At 43.0% G+C, this 20,010-nt stretch overlaps 1 protein-coding gene across 1 annotated transcript in view; it reads left to right on the top strand.

Annotated features, from left to right (window-relative positions):
- Positions 1–1,864: 1,864 nt before the first annotated feature.
- BMPER (BMP binding endothelial regulator) overlaps positions 1,865–20,010 on the top strand; it is a 215,892-nt gene continuing 197,746 nt past the window's right edge. Inside the window, exons 1-2 of the mRNA XM_039527768.1 lie at positions 1,865–1,985; positions 3,156–3,241. Of these exons, the coding sequence (XP_039383702.1) occupies positions 1,958–1,985; positions 3,156–3,241 (114 nt within the window). The 5' untranslated portion in view covers positions 1,865–1,957. The remainder of the gene's footprint in view (positions 1,986–3,155; positions 3,242–20,010) is intronic.

Here is a 20,010-nt window from a genome sequence, read left to right on the forward strand (position 1 = left end):
GGGTACAAGGTGGGAGGTGCGGGTGAAGGGAGGGTACAAAGGAAGGGGTGAAGGAGGGTACAAGGAGGGGGTGAAGGAGGGTACAAGGGGAAAGGTGCGGGTGAAGGGAGGGTACACGGGGACGGGGTGCGGGTGAAGGGAGGGTACAAAGGAAGGGGTGAAGGGAGGGTACAAGGGGAGAGGTGCGGGTGAAGGGAGGGTACAAGGGGACGGGGTGCGGGTGAAGGGAGGGTACAAAGGAAGGGGTGCGGGTGAAGGGAGGGTGCAAGGGGGAGGTGCGGGTGGAGGGAGGGTACAAAGGGGGAGGTGCGGGTGAAGGGAGGGTACAAGGGGAGGGGTGAAGGAGGGTACAAGGACGGGTGCGGGTGAAGGGAGGGTACAAGGAGGAGGTGCGGTGAAGGGAGGGTACAAGGGGAGAGGTGCGGGTGAAGGGAGGGTACATAGGAAGGGGAGGGGTGAAGGGAGGTACAAGGAGGGGTACGGGTGAAGGGAGGGTACAAAGGAAGGGGAGGGGTGAAGGGAGGGTACAAGGGGGAGGTGCGGGTGGAGGGAGGGTACAAGGAGGGGTGAAGGGAGGGTACAAGGGGGGAGGTGCGGGTGGAGGGAGGGTACAAGGGGAGGGGTGAAGGGAGGGTACAAGGGGACGGGGTGCGGGTGAAGGGAGGGTACAAGGGGAGAGGTGCGGGTGAAGGGAGGGTACAAAGGAAGGGGAGGGGGTGAAGGGAGGGTACAAGGGGGGAGGTGATGGTGGAGGTAGGGTAAAATGGTACGGGGTGCGGGTGAAGGGAGGGTACAAGGACGAGGTGCGGGTGAAGGGAGGGTACAAGGGGAGAGGTGCGGGTGAAGGGAGGGTACAAAGGAAGGGGAGGGGGTGAAGGGAGGGTACAAGGGGAGAGGTGCGGGTGAAGGGAGGGTACAAAGGAAGGGTGCGGGTGAAGGGAGGGTACAAGGAGAGGTGCGGGTTACGGGTGGGTACATAGGAAGGGGAGGGGGTGAAGGGAGGGTACAAGGGGAGAGGTGCGGGTGAAGGGAGGGTACAAAGGAAGGGGAGGGGGTGAAGGGAGGGTACAAGGGGAGGGGTACGGGTGAAGGGAGGGTACAAAGGAAGGGGAGGGGGTGAAGGGAGGGTACAAGGGGAGAGGTGCGGGTGAAGGGAGGGTACAAAGGAAGGGGAGGGGGTGAAGGGAGGGTACAAGGGGAGAGGTGCGGGTGAAGGGAGGGTACAAAGGAAGGGGAGGGGGTGAAGGGAGGGTACAAGGGGAGGGGTACGGGTGAAGGGAGGGTACAAAGGAAGGGGTGCAGGCGAAGGAGCGATGGGGGGGGAGGTCCAAGTGGCAGGGCTGCCTGCGACGGGGGGGGGGTGCCAGGGCTGAGAGGGGCAGGCGCTGACAGCTGCTTCCCCAGCGCCGTGCAGGCAGAGCCGGGAGGCCGGACACTGACCCCCAGGTGCCCGAGCCGCGGGGGTCCCCCGGCGGGGCAGTGTCCCCCGCTCGGAGCCGGGCTCTGCCTCTCCCCGCCCCTGGCGCTGCGGGGGCCCGGGGCAGGCGGCGGGGGCGGAGGCGGGGGAGGTGCGCGGCGGGCTGGGTCCGGGGGCAGGCGGGGGCGGCGGCAGCTCCCTGGCCGCTCGGGCTGCCCAGCCACTCGCCCTGTCAGCGCCGAGCCGGGATCCGCGCCCCCTGCCCAGCCCGGCGGCGCCCTGCACAGCCCACTCGGGCGGGGAAACGCCGCGCCGCCCTGGGGAGACTCAGAGCAGCGGCGGCAGCAGCAGCAGGACCCCTCCTCCCTGCCTCCCTCCCCGGCTCCTCACACGCCGGGAGCCCCTCTCGCCGCCGCAGCCCGGGCTCGGCTCCAGGGGACGATGCTCTGGCTCTCCAGCGGCAGGGCTCTGGCTCCGCGGCTCCGCTCCCCCGCGCTCCCCTTCGCCGCCTGGCTCCTGCTCAGCCCCCTGTGGGGCCAGATGTCTCTGGCGTCCTCCTTCCTGACAGGTAAGCGGGAGACTCGCCCACGGAGCCCGGAGAGCGGCTCTGCGCCGTGCCCCGCCAGGGCAAAGCAGCAGCGCTTCACGCCTGGCCGGCAGGAGCTGGGGAAACCCGCCTGGCAGCTGCGTTATCCCGGGGACGGGCTCCGCTCAGCATCCCGGGGGGGCTCCGGGGAAGTGGGGCAGGTAGACCTACAAGAGGAGCGGTGCCCATTTACAAATGATGATGGGTAACCTCGGACCGCTCAAGCCCAGAAGCTCTTTGACATCAAACCAGATTCCCACCTCCCAGGGCCACGCTGGGCTTTTGGAGTAATTCGTTAGCAAACCCTAATAACTAATAATAAGTGCCCTGGCCTTGTTTGTTGTATTATTTATCGCATTGGTTGTTGAAAGTACTAGATTTGCCTTATATTCATTTGTTTTACAAATGCATTTTAGAAGGAAAGGTTAATGATAGTAGGATATAATTACATGTATGCAGGCAGGTGAAGAGCTACGCTGCTGCTTTTTTTTCTTTCTTGAAGGACACACACTTTACTGACACCTGGTGCATAGAGGAAAATGTTGAGTCAATTTCTAGTAAAAGCAAGACGTATTAGGTTTCAAAAAGTGATTCCAACATGAGATAAGACAGGACTAATCAGGGGAGAGACCGTATCTCTAATTTGACTCCTTTTGTAAATCGACTCTGATGGCAGTCTGTTCTTTGTGGATCAGAAAAAGGTGCTGGGTTGAGTTGATGGTATTGTACCAAGGGCCTGACCCACTGAAGTAAATGGAATTCTTTCCACTGATTTCAATAAGCTTTGGATCAGGTCATTTACAGAAGTATCCTATTATTAATGAAATACTCATTATTGCATAGGTCATCTGCGAGGAGAAAAAGCAGCTCTGCTGTAAATGGGGCACACTAGGAAAGTCTAGATTTTGTACAGAATAAAAAGGCTAGTCATTTGCCAGCTCTCATCAGGATCTTATAGAAACTGCCCCTTTGAAACTGAATAGTCTCTGTGCATTTGTTTCCGATATTCTTGGTTAGTTAGAGCAGGTGAGATTTAAAACTGAAGGCTAGGAGCTGTACAGGAGTTTAAATCAGAATTAGGAACCTAGATACTGAAGAGAGCCAGTGAATTACAATTTGAAAACATATTTTTTATTCTGATTTCCATCTCAGGATCTGTTGCAAAATGTGAAAATGAAGGGGAAGTTCTACAGATCCCATTTATCACAGACAATCCTTGTATAATATGCATTTGCCTGGTAAGTTTGGATTTCAGGTAATAAGAACACTAAGGGCTGTACTAAAAGTGACTGTGCAAAGAAAGGAATACATTGTATAATCAAAGCTTGGGTATTTGTTGCCTTTATGCAATGCAAGGTTATCTCAGTGCTGAGCTAACTAGAAAATATTCCAGTTCGCTATCTTGGAATCATCATTTTGACTTTAAACTCATAAATGACTTTAATATGACATTGTGAGACTCACTGATTACTACATTCATAATGTGCATTCATGGTGAGAATTATTTTCACAAAGTAACGTGCTCTAGTACAAAAAATTTCTGCATAGCCAATACCTATGAGCAGAGCAAAGAGGTTGAAATATGGGGTTTGAGGGTGCTGTTGCTTTCAACCTATACAGATACTGACTGTTGAAAAAATGGCATAAGGGACACATGAGGGATACAACAAGTTAGTAAAGCAAAAAAATGCAGATGATTTAAAGTCCAAAACTTTAGTTTTGAAAGTACAACACAGTATATTTTCAGGCACTCCTGACTACACTGATTGTAATATGAAGACAATGCGAACATACATGATACTTTTATAAAAAGTGTCATTCTGAGGATGTCACTGCTGTTTGTGCTGGGAATTCAGCTGCCATAGTCATTAACAATTACACTACTTTGTAATCCTTTCCTGAGGAAATATTCTTGCACTGGCTTTCAGTTTCATGGTTAAACATTTTGGATGCTCTTTAGTTGAACAAATCTACCGAAGTCAGCTGGAGTCTTTCCATTGCTATTGATGGATTTTGGGTCGGGCCCAATGATAACTTTTTAGATATCAGTGACAAAAGGGGCGGGGGGAAGAGAGGCATAGAGATCAAAGAAATAAAAGGAAAAACAAAAAAATACATGAAGATGGATTTTATAATGGGTCCAAGATTTTATGTTTCCCAAATATCTGCCACATAGCTCTGCCTAACAGAAAGGAGTTAGGAGCAGCGAAGAAACAATTTATGTAGAAATTCGATGTCAGGCTAAAAGTAACACATCAGGGAAAAATATTTATATTTTTAAACCTCAATTTGTAACATTGACTCAGTCAACACACTTTTAGAAAACATGGATTAACTTGGCTTGAAAACAAGGTGGATGAACATTGCAAAAAATACTGGAAGACTAGAAGAATTTTGACTCTATATGGTCTAAAGCAGTGGTTCTCAACTGGGGTCCAGGGCCCCCGGGGGTGGGGGGGCACAAGCAGGTTTCAGGGGGTCCACCAAGCAGGACCAGTGTTAGATTTGCTAGGGCCCAGGGAAGAAAGTCAAAGTCCCACTGCATAGGGCTGAAGTCTGGGGCCCTGAGCAACTTAGCTTCACAATGCCCCCTGTGGCATGGGGTCCTGGGCAATTGCCCTGCTTGCTACCCCTTAACGCTGGCCCTGGCTTTTATATGCAGAAACCTGTTATTGTGGCACAGGTGGGCTGTGGATTTTTTACAGCATGATCGGGGGCCCTCAGAAAGAAAAAGGTTGAGAACCCCTGGCCTAAATCTCTCTCAGGCAGTACATGAACTAGAAGTATGTGCAAGAAAATCTTTAAAATATTTTATATCTTACCACTAACTGAAATCTGATAAATTACCCTTTTGCTTTTGTGTACAGGATGGAACTACTCATTAGTAATAAGTGTTTACAGGATCAGGCAACTAATCTGTAAAGAAGCAAAACTATGGCATTATGAGTGATTATAAAACAATAGTTTTAATATGAGTTCTTACACAAAAATACTTTGCATTTCTATAGTGCCTCCCATTTAATAATCACAAAGCTTTTTACAAACATTAATGAATTTAGCCTCATAACCTAATAGCCTCAGTTTTGCAGACAAGAAATGTAAAGCACAGAAGTCTCACAAGGGGTCTGCGGCAGAAGAGGGAATAGAGGCCAGGTTTCCTAACACCCACTCCAGTGATTTAACCACAAGACCATCCTTTTCCATCCACAAGACTTCCCTTTGTGAGCAGATATGAATAGTATAGTGGCAGTATTAGCAAACAAACCTTTATTTTCTCACCACAATGAAGGACTAATTACAGTGGTGGTAGGACAGTTTTGGGTCTGCTGACTGAAATCACTTTTAAGTTCTGGGTGGGCAAAAGATGGCTTTATGCCAGCTGTGTGACTTCTGGATTTTGAGAGCTTTAACTTATGTTTGGCTGCCAACATCCTTAAAGTGCTGTTCCATATGTTGGGATAGCTGAAGTGCGGAGGTGCTCTGACTTCCTCTTTGTACTAGCAGCAAAGAGTCCTGTGGCACCTTATAGACTAACAGACGTTTTGGAGCATGAGCTTTCGTGGGTGAATACTCTTTGTACTAGCAATTCACCCTACACCTGTAGCCCTGTGCCTCCTGGGGAATACCTGTATGTCAGGAAAATTCCCAATCCCAAGTAAGCTGTCTTGCTGGCTGGTTTGCGCCATTGGAGTGGTGCAAAGCAGACTGAAGGTAACTAAGAATAGTGCCTCTGCTTTCTTGTATATGGAGGCTTTGACAGTAACTGGAAAACATAATTTCTGTGTCTAAAAAGTACAGTGGACTTTTTCTAACAGTAAGAAATGATAAACAGGTGAAGGTGACTGTCTATATCAGAAGTTAATAATAACAAAGATTAAGTAAACCAACCTTCTGAGAAACAACAGTAGAAAAAAATATCGTCTCTGTAAATTGAAAATCTACAGGTAAAAGATGATTACTCACTTTTTACACAAGAATCCAAGTGTCCCTAGATGATACAGTATGTTCTACTGAATTATACAAAAAAAAATGAAAGATGGTACTTATTAATGAATTTGGCTACAAAATTAGTTTGTACTAACTTAATGGTTGAAAATTAAAATGTCTAAAATGCTCTTTCTGCAAACAAAAGCTGTGAAACTTTGTGGATTCTGTGGTTGACTGGAAGAAGTCCAGGCTTTAGAGAACATGTATGAGTTTAATGTGGTATGATGGGTAAAGATACATTTGCCGACAGTCATATGTATACCAGCCAGGGGCGGCTCTAGGCACCAGCAAAACAAGCTGGTGCCTAGGGCGGCAAAATGTAGGGGGCGTCCCCTGCCGCCGGGGAGGGCGGGAGTCTGTGCCGGCGGACCTGCCGCCGTCATGGCTGCGGCAGGTCGACCGGAGCCCAGGACGAGTGGACCTGCCGCAGGCATGACTGCGGAGGGGGCGCTCGTCCCGCGGCTCGGCTGGACCTCCCGCAGGCATGACTGCGGCAGGTCAACCGGAGCCGCGGGACCACGGCACCCGCCGCAGTCATGCCTGCGGCAGGTCCACTCGTCCCGGGCTCCGGTCGACCTGCCACAGCGGGAGCTCAACCGGAGCCGCGGGAAGAAGGGACCCGCTGCAGGACCGGGGAAGGGCGGCGCAGCGCACCGCACTGCTTGGGGCAGCGTGATTTCTAGAGCCGCCCCTGATACCAGCAAAGTATTGAGTCAGTTCAAGGGGGTCATTCATTTATGCCTGCCATTAATTCTCCAAGACTTTTGGGGATTATAGCTACAATACCCAATGTAAGATACAAGCTGCGGAAATTCCATTCTAAAAATATCTTCATAGATCTGTGGAAATCAGGTTTATTAATGTGCAAAACAAATAACCAAACCAAAAATGCCCATAGACAAAGGACTTGATCATGCCAGGTAATATGACCTTGGAACTTTGATTCAATGCACAGAATTATAGTATTGAGGCTACTCAGGCACAGAACTGAAACATGGGCTAGTGAGAAGTTACATACATATGAAGACCTATCATATAGGATACTGGTTTGAGTTTTTCAGAGTTCATATATGTACTTTAGACTCGAGATTTTAAAAGGAAAATGAAAAAACGAATACTATTGCTGAATGTAAAGGGAAGCTTAGATTAGAATTTGTTAATATGAATGTTCTGTATATAAAATGTGCATGGAATATTTCAAGTTAAACTATGTTATACGTAAAGTAAATGGGCAAGTTTAACTCAGTTTTTGTTGGTCCAGAGTTTTGGCTGAAATTGGTCTAAAGCTGAAAATAGGCTCACATCTGATATCATAGTATTTTCTTTTAAAAAAAATATATATATACTTCAACATAAGCTTGGAAAAGACATAAAAATGCTACAGTCTGGCAGAAGTAGGTGAGATGAGAGCCTGCATATAATTATAGTGCAAAAACTTAAAGTCCAGCGGAATCAATTTATCCTGAATTAAACTTTTGAGCTCTGAATTTTTCAAAGGTGACATGAGCTCATGGCAGCAGTGGTGGTGGTGGTGATGATGAGGATGATGATGGATGGTTGTGGTGGTGAAGAGAGCCATATAATTTCATTCTCATTCATCATCGTCTACATAAACCCAAACACCTTGCCAGAAGCAAGGAGGGATCCAAGAATAACCTTATTCATTGGCTGGAGTCAGACGGATGTAGTTTTAAAATGAAAAAAAAATTAGCATACCAGTTCAAAGGGATAGGTGAGAAGTGTCTGTTGTCCTTAATTACAAGGAACTAGGAGACTGAACCCTAGACAGGTAATGATGGCCTGATGGTTGCAGAGCTTATCTCTCATGTATTAGACCTACAGCAAAAATGGTTCTTATATGATCAAGAATACTAGGGTTTTAGTGTGGTGGTGGAGTATTTTTTCTCCATGATCCATAAGAAAAATGTGTATGTCACATATGAAATAACAGCTGATAAAAGCCAGTGGTGACCTTGACGAACCACATCTAAACCAGTTCCATTTCTTCCCCGCACTCTGCCTCCTGCCTTAAACCTGCCAACTACACCTGAGGAGTGGTAATCGTACTTCTCAACCTTTTATCAACTAAATCCAGAAGAGAAGGAAACAAATGTGAGCCAGAAAGTGTAACCCAGTAATGGAAATCTGAGAAAAGCTTTGAGGCAGGAGCTCAGGAAACTAGAAATCAGAGCTTTGCTTGGCATGAGTTTTATTTCTGCTTTTAACGCCAAATATGCAATATAAGAATTTAACCTTTGCTGATAAAAATTATGTTAAATTCAGTGTTATAAGAACCAGTATTCCACCTAACTTAACATGTTTTTGATCCACATATTAAATCAAACCAAACAAAAATAACCCACCCAAGAAAAAAAGCAAGAAAGTTATCCTACCTGGATTTTCGGGATTCTTTACCTGTAAGTATCCCAGTTGGTTTCTATTGCACAAATCCATATCTGAGAGTGGATGGCCAGCATGAGAGCAAATGTTCAGCACATGTTCAATGAAGATGGCAGTGTTTTAGTACATCAGGATTCAATTTTTATTGTGTCAAGATATAATGTAGCCCAGATGAATTTTAGTGGAAAAGTGTATATTAAAAAAAATCATCAAACAGTTCTTTCATACCTATTTTATTTAATTTCAATAGATTCATCTAAAGAACCTACCAAAAGAGCATCTTCTGTCAGTTTGAACGATCCAAAAACGCCACCCAAACCCAAAGAGACAAAAGAGCCGTGGTCACAGTGGTTTATTAGTAACTCTCATAGACTCATAGTGAGAGAATGTTGTTTTGATCAGTATTTGAAAGACTCTTCCTACAGTGCAAACATGCCCCTAATGCTGGGCTTTATTAGTTTTTATCCAATTTTTAAAAAGCTAATATACACTCTGTTTCCTAAATAGAAAAATGGTGTCTGGTACAGCCGAGTGTCTGTGTATTTTTTTTTTTTTTTGTTGCCAGGGACGTTGGAGGCCAGTGTGTGTACATAAAGATACTGGTGAGAGCAAGGATTTACTGAAATCATAAACTGAAGTTAATTAACTGCTGTAGAAACAACTTGGTTTAGTAGCCTCTGCAAAGGGATGAGCTAGCAGATAGTTCATAGACTCTGCTATAATTATACTACCATATACAATAAGTCAGCGTAAGGCTAGATTCTGGCTTACCTGGGTGCATAGGCCAGAAAAACAGCACACAAACCAAACCAGCACTCTTTAGAAGCACATGACACAAGATGGGCCATCTAGTTCTGGCTCTCCTGAAACATATGGAGAAGTCTGCTCCTCAGGACTTCCCCAAATGGAGTTGAGGAGAGGTGTGATAGATATGTACTACCACCCACAGATATTGGTACTCTAACCAAGTCATGCTGCCTGCATACAACCTTGCATGTAATTTATTTTAGTTCTGAATGAGAATATATTATGCAGCCAGACCTGTTCATAGCCAGTGTATAGTCATAAATTATACTGCTTTTGTCACATAGTCCTTTGGGGGATCAGACCTATTTTCTGTTGTCAGCTAGTATTTTGTCTGTAATATCAGTTTAAGTTTTGTAAAGTGCTTTGGAATCCTACCTGATAAAACTCTAAATTGTTAATTATTGTTATTTATTATATGTTACTTGATGGAGTGAGGTTTTGATTTTTGTTATCTATGTGCTTCACAAATTTTAAGTCATTTCCAATTATCACATTTCTCCCTGCAGCGAGAGTGACACTGAATCTTGCCAAGTGTCTTGAAAAAAATTCAAGTGCAAGGTGAACTGTGGTGAATTTCCCATTTGCCCTGCTCTGATCAGTCAGATCCATTTCAGATTGACTCATTGCTTTGTACTGCCTGGTGAGATTGCACTCCCCACAAAGGTGTTTTTGCCTTTACATTTCAGCTTATTATTCTGCATCATGACATTCACTTTTGTGATTTGTTGCAACCGGATGTAATGCATCATGAGTGACACAATGTGTTTAAACTGTTCCATAAATCTGCAATAACAGAGATACATGAGGCTTGAAGTAGCTATTTCACATTATGCTTGGACTATTTGGGATAGTGAATAATTCACTACTTGCACATCACTAACAATGAATTTGCTGCACTGAGCCAAACACACAGTGTTGGATTGATTACAGATCTTGGCACAACCCTACTGGACAGAAGTTGACAATAGGAACGCTGCACTCACGTTGAAGATTCAGTATAACAATTATGGGAAAAAGCTTCACTATGGTATAATTAAAGGCTCTGAAAATTTGAGTACAAAAGATCATAATTAAAATGAATAAGTAATACATTAAATAAATTGTGAGAGGCACAGAAATGCCATAAACAAAATGGAAAAATGTAATATAGGTTGCAAATGTCTTTGGAACGTGTCTTTGGTAAGTACAAAATGGATAAGTCTATGTTAAGGCATTTTTTAAAATTGCCAATAAGAATAACATTATTAAAAAGCTGGTCCAATATCAAAATGGAGTTTTAAAGGTATACAGGTACCTGTACATGGATTTTATAGGCTTTCCAGTTTCTTCAATTGAGTTGTTAAAAGCCTTTTTAAAAAGTGTGGTCCTGTAACTTGATGACTCACAGTATCAATGTTTCTGGTGTTCAACTTTGTGCTGCCATATTGGGTGAAAAAAAAAAGATTTTTATAACTGTTTTTAGTTCCCCATCATGTTTTAATAGAAATTTCTGAGGGGAGAAAAAAAGTTAATTTAAACAAAAATCAAGTGAAATGGAAGCTTAGTGTTTGTGGGGGGTTGTTTTGTTTTGTTTTGTTTGTTTTTTTATATTAAGCTCATAGTCAAATAATGTCATAATGTCATAGTCAAATTATATTGTGTAAAAATCTTTACCTGTGTTACTAATAACACAGCAGAGTATTAAAAAACTTATTGTACTAGTATGCAATCATCTTGTACCTCCTAACGATAGTAACTGCCATCTCTCATGCTTCCTGACTTTTCCTTCTATCTACCAGGCTGTAGCTAAAATAATATTCCTTTTAACCTGCTCTGGCCATTCACCTTTATGGGCTCCCTGTACCTTTCTGCAATCATTGTCCTCACTTTCAAAGTGCAGTCTATATCTCTTCCCTTGTATTGCCCTACCTACTCCTTGCCTCATGACCTATGCTGTGATAACTCTTCTAGCTTTCATATTCATTTAGTCTCTTTCTCCCAGTCACATCTTGTGTCTGTGTTTGTGTGTGTGTTTGTTAGTTAGTTTGATACTCAATGTCTGGAACAGTGTCCTTCTTGCAATGTGCAACACATCTTTACTCTCCGTCTTCCAATCTAGGGTGGCCAGCTATCTAATTTGTGAAAACCTTCCTCCCCTCCTGCTCTGCCTCTTCTCCCTAGGGCCCTGTCCCCCACTCATCTTCCCCCCACCCCCTGTCACTTGCTGCTCTCTCCACTTCCCTCCCGCCACCAGCTGAGCAGGGCTCTAGTGGTGGAGGAGTGACGTGGGCAGGAGTTTCAAGGCCGAGCCACACTCCAGGGTGGGAGGGGTGACTGGGACAGGACAGGGCAGGGAGAACCATGCTCCAGGGGTGGAGCTTACTGGGGTAGAATGGAGGAGGGAGAGCCGCGCTCTGGAGGTGGAGGGGTGACTAGGGCAGGATGCAGGGGCAGCACCCCCGGGGCAGGGCACAAAAGAAGCTGAGAAGGGGACTCAGGTCGTGAGTCCAGCCACCAGCCCCACTCCTCAAATGCCACATGCTTCAGGATCTCTCCTCCTGGATGCCTGCTGCTGGTACCTCTCTCCGCCAGAGCCGCACAGTGCCCCTCCAGCAGCAGCGGCTTGTCCCGCCTTCCCTATGGCGGAACAGAAGCCGACTGCGAATGGTTATTCAGGTAACTGGACTTCTGTGGTCCGGACAGTAGTGCTGACTGAACACTGTTGGGTCCCCTTTTTGACCAGACTTTCTGGTAAAAAATTGGACACTTGGCAATCCTATTCAAATCTCTCCCTAAAAACCACCTGTTTTAGCTAGCAATCCAAAGCTGGACCCTATGCTACTGCAATGTATTTCTCTCTTCTTGTGTCTTATTTTTAAATTTTAAAATGACTTCATACAAAATTTACGATATTCCTTTTCGTTATTTGTTGTTACCCACACCCTCCTGGTCTGAGGTTGTCATTTCGTGTGTTTTTCTATTTTAGACTTTTTTTTAGAGGAAGCTACCACAGCTTTTTGCTCCTGTAATTGGCAAGGCAGATTGATAGTGCTGTTAATTAATATTGGAGTTGGAAATGTGTTTTGTTTCAGTGAAAAATGTTGATGAAAATAAAAAAAAGGTGTGGTTTTTGCTGAAGTTTTTCTTGAAATGTTTTTGGATTTTTGTTGAAAAACTGAAAACCTCACAATTTTTTTATTTTGGGGGGGTTTTTTTGGACAAAATAATGTACAATTAGAACTGGTTGGAAAATGCTGAATGTATTAAAATTTGGGTGAAAGATCGAAGAATTTTCTGTGGAATTTTCTGCCATTTTTCCTCTCTGTTTAAACCAGAAAAATCTTGAAATTTATAAATTTCAGTAACGTGAGGGAAAAATTAGGAACCAATTCCCTCCCCTTTGCTCCTCCCTGTCTTTCAGCCAGTTCCAACAGTAATAAAACTAGAGATGGGGTCAGCTGTGCAATGTTCAAGTTTAGTCTAGAGCAGGGGTCGGCAACCTTTCAGAAGTGGTGTGGCAAGTCTTCATTTATTCACTGTAATTTAAGGTTTCGCGTGCCGGTAATACATTTTAACATTTTTACAAGATCTCTTTCTATAAGTCTATAATATATAACTAAACTATTGTTGTATGTAAAGTAAATAAGGTTTTCAAAATGTTTAAGAAGCTTTATTTAAAATTAAATTAAAATGCAGAGTCCCCCGGACCGGTGGCCAGGACCTGGGCAGTGTGAGTGCCACTGAAAATCAGCTCGAGTGCTGCCTTTTGCACGCGTGCCATAGGTTGCCTACCCCTGGTCTAGAGTTTGGGTTCAAGGATGAATCAAGTTCAGGCCAAGTCTAATGATGTCAAAATCTCATAAGCTGTTCTCATGAGTTTTCGGCCCCAAATGTGGGGAAATGAGACCCTATACATATTCATTTTTATTATGACAGCTAAGAATTTACAGAAGCTCTGTAACTGTCTCGGGCTCCAGGGTTGCAAATACTTACTTAATGAATAACTTTACTCATATTAACAGTACCGTTGACATAAACATTATTAGCATCAGGACCTTCCCTTTATCATTATTCACATACATCCTTACTATTAAGAAAAAGGCAGTAATATAATCTGGAAAATATAGACTATCAAAATGAGGCCTCTATAGTTTCATTTTCAGTCTCAGCCATGAACTATTTTCAAATAATCTGTAGAGAAAGCATTAGTCACTGAAGAAATTCACAAATAATTCTGAATAGTGAGTACATTTCAGAAAATTGAAATCTGCTCACAGACAATTCACAAACAGAACAAAAAGAGATGATATTTGCATTATTATTTGCACAGCTTATCAACAAATTATCCACTCTCATCCCAGAGAGGTAGTGGTCAAAAAAATAGAAATGCCACTCTTTTAAGCCCCTCTAAACTGGGATATGTACAATTTAAATCCTTTAATGGCTGGTAAGGTACCTAGGTACTCAGGTCCCAATCCTGCAAAGACTTAAAACACATGCTTAGTGTTATGTATTGTGACTATTGTTTAAAGTGACGCACATACCTAAAACGTTATAGGATCAGGATCTTAATAATGAAATGTGGGAGTGGTGGCCTAATAATTTGGATGTCTGACAATCCATAGGCTAAAACTTCTGGTTTTATTTTATCATACTCACTATTACATTCCCTGAATTTAATGGGAAATGGATAGGGCCCAAAGGCTGCAAACACTGTGCCTGATTATGCTGTTGTTATGTTTGTGTATTTGTTTATTTATTTATGTGAGAGGGTCTAGTAGTGATTGGAGAGCTACAAAAAGAGGAATTAAAGATCTTGATTGTCTTGATCTTGTGCTTTGTTTCTTTCCTCTGACTGAGCCATGGCTAGTGATTATGTATAATTGAGGAGGGGTGGGGAAGAAGACGACTTAATTGATAAACAATTGCTTGAAGGCCACCTAATGAGGGTGTTTTCATGATGCCAGTTAGTGAAGCACCTGCAGGCTGTACCTTTTGGAATTCACTGCTACAGGAGGGTATCATCAGGTCAAATGTTGTGGCTGGAATTTTAAAAAGGACCATTAACCTAACATGTAGCTGTGCAAGCTAAGACATTGACAAGGGTAATCAAATCACATACTTCAGAGTTCTATTTAATGACTTCTAGGGGGGGGGAATGTTTTTTCTTTTATAAGGCACAACTAATTTTCATGTTTATCACTTTTTTTTTTTAAATATCTGATGTTGGCTACTGCTGAAGTCAATCTACAAGAATTGGTGGATCAGTGATCTGAACTGGTAAATGCCTTCATGCTAAAAAATGCATGCTGGGTTGCAAATGTGGCTTGCAATAGTTTAGCCTGGAAATAAGGATTTTTTTAAAGAAAATTTTTGAAAGAATGTTGGAAAATTTTAAAAATTTTCTTTAAAATATTGAAAGAGTAACAGGTAAGAACATATTTATTTATTTATTTATTTATTTATTAAGGGCAGAGGCCTGGTAAGACTTGTGCTCTAGTCTCATTTGGCATATATGGGGAAAGGAAAAACATTATGATGTTGAGATTTAACAAGTAGCTTGTGTACACATGCAAAAGTATGGTTTATTTAACTTTAACATCTGTACAGCTGCTGGTACATAATTTGATTGACATGTGGTAAGGTTTCTAATCCACAAAGAAAGAGCTCTGTTACCCCAGTAATAGCTGTGGCAGCATTAATAATCTCCAAAATTCTAGGGTGTGACTATACCTTCCATTCATTACACAGGGTGATGTGTTCAATACCTTATTGTTTATAAAAGTAGGGGTCTCTTTGTCACCCTCAAATCTCTTGGTGTGTTAAGCCAACCCACATACTGAAATGTACAAATCTCAGAGTCAAAAAAGGGAACCATATAATAAAGGGAAGCTCACTGGAAATCAGCCATTTTTGAGGGATGAAGATGTGTTCCATTGGCTCCTGTCTGTTTGAGCACTGTTATCTGTTTTGTGCCATGCAGCATAGGAAGGTTTTCTGAGATTGGCATAGTTTCAGGCATACTGAGAAGAGCTAGATGGGACTTCACTCCATGAAAGTTCTGTGTGACTCCAGAGCCAGATGTTGTAAGCACTGTTTGTAAGGATTTTAAGCATCTTCTCAAGATTTTGCACTAGTCATGTGCATTTGTGGGTGTGATTCATATATAACTAGGGCCCTCATTTCTTTTGGCTGAATGTTAAAACATGTAAGGAGTTCTCATTGTTACACACCCCATTTAACACACCATTTAATGTCATCTTAAAGTTACTAAGGCCTCTCATGCACTATTATTGTGGAATCTCTGAATTTTAGACTGACTTTTCCTCCTCTGCTTCCTTCCTGCGTTTTCCTTTCTGCTTATATAATAATATTGCTGTCGGAATGCTGTCACTTCAGACTAATCTGTGCCATTCCACATAGTGAAATCATTGGTGGCTGGGTTTCTAGCTCTGTGGATTTTTGGCCATGCATAATCCCCTTTCCCGGCATTTGAGGCTTATTATTTGAGCTAACAAGATGCTATCTGCAGTCAATACCAATGTAAATATAACCAGCTAGCAAAGATCTTATTCACACCTGATATATCATACAGCCTTTACAACCATCAAGAGACATAACTGCAGGAGCCAGTTCTAAAGCAGGTTGTGTTCTCAGTCTCACAGGGCCCCTTACAGGCTGTAAGAATTGCTGGTGGTCAAGGCCAACCATGCAGATGTCTTTAAAGTGTCCCACCGGTGACCAAAAGTCACTTTGTCAAGATGACAAATGGGTTGTGCATAGCTCATTCATGCTGTTTCTTCGGTCTGATGTCAGCTCCATTTACTTGTCAAAACCAGGTATTTTTGTTACTTCCAGCAGTGCAAGTGGAGCCAGGGATAGGGAGCAGGAAAAGGGAACACAGTGTATGAAAAAAATATTTGTATTGCTTCTGCTCAATTTATTATTATTATTATTATTTATTGAGATTCATAAGCTGTGGACATTCTAGACTCTGTTTGTACATGTGTGAAAGAGAAGGGAATTTGCTTTCCAGAAGTGAGACTGGCCCTGCAGAGCTGAGATTTCTGCCTGAAAAACTCAATGGTTGCACATGGTTATGCAATATTAGTTTCTTCTTTTAGACACAGTAACTTTCTTTCCAGAGAAACATTTACAAATAAATATGTAATTACCTGGGTCTGCTTAGCACCACAAGGCATTCTGAGTGTTTCTCCTTCAAAGAGCCAGATCTGAGCCTCTTAACTCATACTGGTGGTTTCATTGACTGCAGTGAAAGTATTCGTTGTGAGTAAGGACTGCACAAACTAGCCCAACCACAAAATGTGATCATGAAGCAGAGACACACAAGGAGAAGATATGTCAAATAAAGTGCCATTTTTTCATAGTCACTTTTCTGACCATGACCTCATTTGGGCCCTGACTCTGATCTCATTATATCAGTTGGACAAGGATCAGGCTCTTTGAAAAGCCAACCACCAAGATAAGCTATCCATACAGTGATTAGCAACTGCCTCAATGTGACACTAATAACTGAAGCACAAAGCTCAGTCCTGTTTGACCTGAGGTTATGAAGTGCAGAGAAAGGAGGTAATGCGAGGTGAAGGCCAGAGAGAAAAGACCCTGAAAATTCTTGCCGCCTCCAAAAAGTCCAGGTTGAAATGGCCAAGTTCCTTGCACCTCCCTTTTAACCTGCTCCTCTATGGAAACTGGCACAGCACTGCTACCCCCTTTTGTCTCAGCAGGCCTCAGTGAATAATTATTTCTTTTTGTACACTGTTGTGTATCACAGGCAAGATCACATAAGAAAACAAAAAGTAGGGTCAGCACTTAACAGACTTGAACAGGGCTAAAACAGCAGTGTCTGGAGGCCATGTGCTTATAAAACAAACTCTTGCTACTTTCTTTTGGGCTACTATTTTTATTTTGTGGTTGTTCCTCAAGCACTTTGGTCCTATATGAAAACCTGCTTAAATGAAGAACTTCTCTGATGCTGTCCTTTTTTTTTTTTTGTAATCTACCATATTTGAGAAACTTTTAGGACTCCCCTTGATTATTTTTTTTTGCGGGGGGGGGGGGGGAGCTGGTATGTGTATTGTGGGACTCTCTGAACAAAACCAACAACCACCATACTTCTTAAAAGTCTTTTGAAATTATTTTTAAAGGATAAAAAGAACCCCTTATGTATTCCCTGTTAGTGCTTTTGGCATACATCATATTTTTAAGGATACAATACCATGAGAACACTGTCATTTAGTGATGTATTGGGGTAATATATCATCAGAACATCTTTTCTTTAGAGGATACGGGCAGTAAAAGACCAGGCAGATCAGCAGGGGATCATCTTTTTTTCTTTCTTTTTCTTTAATCTAACTCTGTTTTTGAGTTGTACAGAAGTGAATTTCTTCATGGGATATGACTTGTTGCAAAATAAGCTAGGAGGCCCAGTGGGCTTTGTAAACCCTTTTAAAACTGCATGGCTTCAGGGGTTTCTTTGTTCAGAGTTTTTCATACAGGCTCTGGCCTTTAAGAAAGCCCCAAAAGGCCACTACCTGAATCTCCAGTGTAAAAGCTTAGCTAAGCAGACATCAGATACAAAAAGCAATAAAGGTTGCTCTCAGACACAATGATGGATAGGTCATTGTTCAGACAATATATTTATACATTTATTTCATTAAAATAACTGAGTTAATGCAACTGTTTTAAATAAATGTTCAATAAAGTCACATTACAGCACTAAAAGAGAAATTAAGGACTATCCACTTTGTGTACATAGATCAAACAGAAACACAGTGTACGGCTTCATCAGAAAATGGAAATCTTGAAATTGAGGACTGATGTGTTTCTGGGGTTTTTCTGTATTTTCATGGTGGTGTGCTTCACTTTACTGCAATAAAGCCAACCCTGGGAAATGAACAGAAGACAGGCAGTGGGGCCAAGATGGGAAGAAATAGAAGTGGAAGGGTTGCTCTGCTGACAGGTCGGAGTTGACGGAAGGTTCAGAGATTGAACAGAACTTGAAACTTTGGCTTGGTCAACATTAGAAAACTTGCACCAGTATAACTACATTGGTTTAAAACCGATCTTTTTAAACTACTGCAAATCCCTAACATAGAAACATTTTGAAGAGTTTAACCCTTGCTTAAATCAGTTTAGTTAGATTTGGTAACTGAACTATGCAAACTTCAAAGGTTATTCTAAGCAAAGGTTAAATTCGCTTAAGTTTATCTACATTAGGGCTTTGCATCAGTTTAGCTAGATCAGCCTAGTTGTACAGTGTGTGCAAGAGACACACAGCTATAACTGGGGAAAATAGAATGTTTTCTTAGTCATAGAATTAAATTCAAACTGACACACGTCCTATTTGACCAAGGTTCTACTTGTCTTACTGACTGCTAATTTGCATAAGATTCAGCATCGACAAAGAGCTATTTAGTATTTACTAGTATCAGAGGTGTAGCCGTGTTAGTCTGGATCTGTAAAAAGCAGCAAAGAGTCCTGTGGCACCTTATAGACTAACAGACGTATTGGACCATGACATGCATCCGACGAAGTGGGTATTCACCCACGAATGCTCATGCTCTAATACGTCTGTTAGTCTATAAGGTGCCACAGGACTCTTTGCTGCTTTTAGTATTTACTATTACTCCTTTAATAATGCTAATACTTAGTACTTTGAGATCTACTGCTGGAAAGGCTATATAAAAGTGCTTATCAAAGGAGGTCACATGTAGACTTTAAAAGAAATATAAAACATATTTATATTTAATTTTAAAAAATACCCTAATGGAAGATTGTAGCTAAGATTTTTAAATGCACACATATCAGGAAATTCAAAGGTTTGGTTCCCACAGAACCATAACATCACCCCCCAACTTTTACCTGCCTTCCAGTTTATATATAATATTTTGTGTTGCTGTATAGGCTCCCAAGTTTGTACTGAAATCTGAGGTCCATGTCCCTATTGACAGAGTGTTTCATATTATATTTTGTTGAATGGTGAGAAGCTTTGCCTTTGACTTCACTAGAACAAAGATTTGACCGTAGAAAAATGTTTTAGTGGATAGAGCACTGACATAGGAGACCTTGGCTCTATTCCTGGCTCTACCATTGACCTTCTATGGGCAAATTACTTCACCTCTGGGTGCACTGGTTTTCTGTCTATCTTGTCTATGGTAATTATAACTCATCAGGACAGGAGCCATCTCCTAATATGTGTTTGTACACTATCTAGCACAGTGTTTCCCAAACTTGGGATGCTGTTTGTGTAGGGAAAGCCCCTGGAGGGCCGGGCCGGTTTGTGTACCTGCCGCATCCGCAGGTCCGGCCGATTGCGGCTCCCACTGGCCGCGGTTCGCCGCTCCAGGCCAATAGGGGCTGCTGGAAGCGGCGCGGGCCAAGGGACATGCTGCCCACCACTTCCAGCAGATCCCATTGGCCTGGAGCAGTGAACCGCGGCCAGTGGGAGCCGCGATCGGCCAGACCTGCGGATGCGGCAGGTACACAAACCGGCCCGGCCTGCCAGGGGCTTTCCCTAAACAAGCAGCGTCTCAAGTTTGGGAAACACTGATCACGCATAATAGGCCCTTGATCTCACTTGTGCCTCTAGATGCTACAGTAACACAAATAAATGATCATATTAAATGAAGCTCCTTCTACTCATGGTGCTGCAGTAGCAGGCCACTGGGCTGTCTTCAGGGAAGATCAGGCTTGCAACTGACCACAGAGGTCAATTTCCCCAAGCTGGTGAGCATCAGGCACATTGCAGAAATGATATGTTTGGTCTAAAGGGAGTTGTGAGTGGTGAGTACTGAACTACTTGTATATAGTATGT

The sequence above is a fragment of the Mauremys reevesii genome, linkage group 2, assembly GCF_016161935.1.
Source record: "Mauremys reevesii isolate NIE-2019 linkage group 2, ASM1616193v1, whole genome shotgun sequence".
NCBI classification, from domain to species: Eukaryota; Metazoa; Chordata; order Testudines; family Geoemydidae; genus Mauremys; species Mauremys reevesii.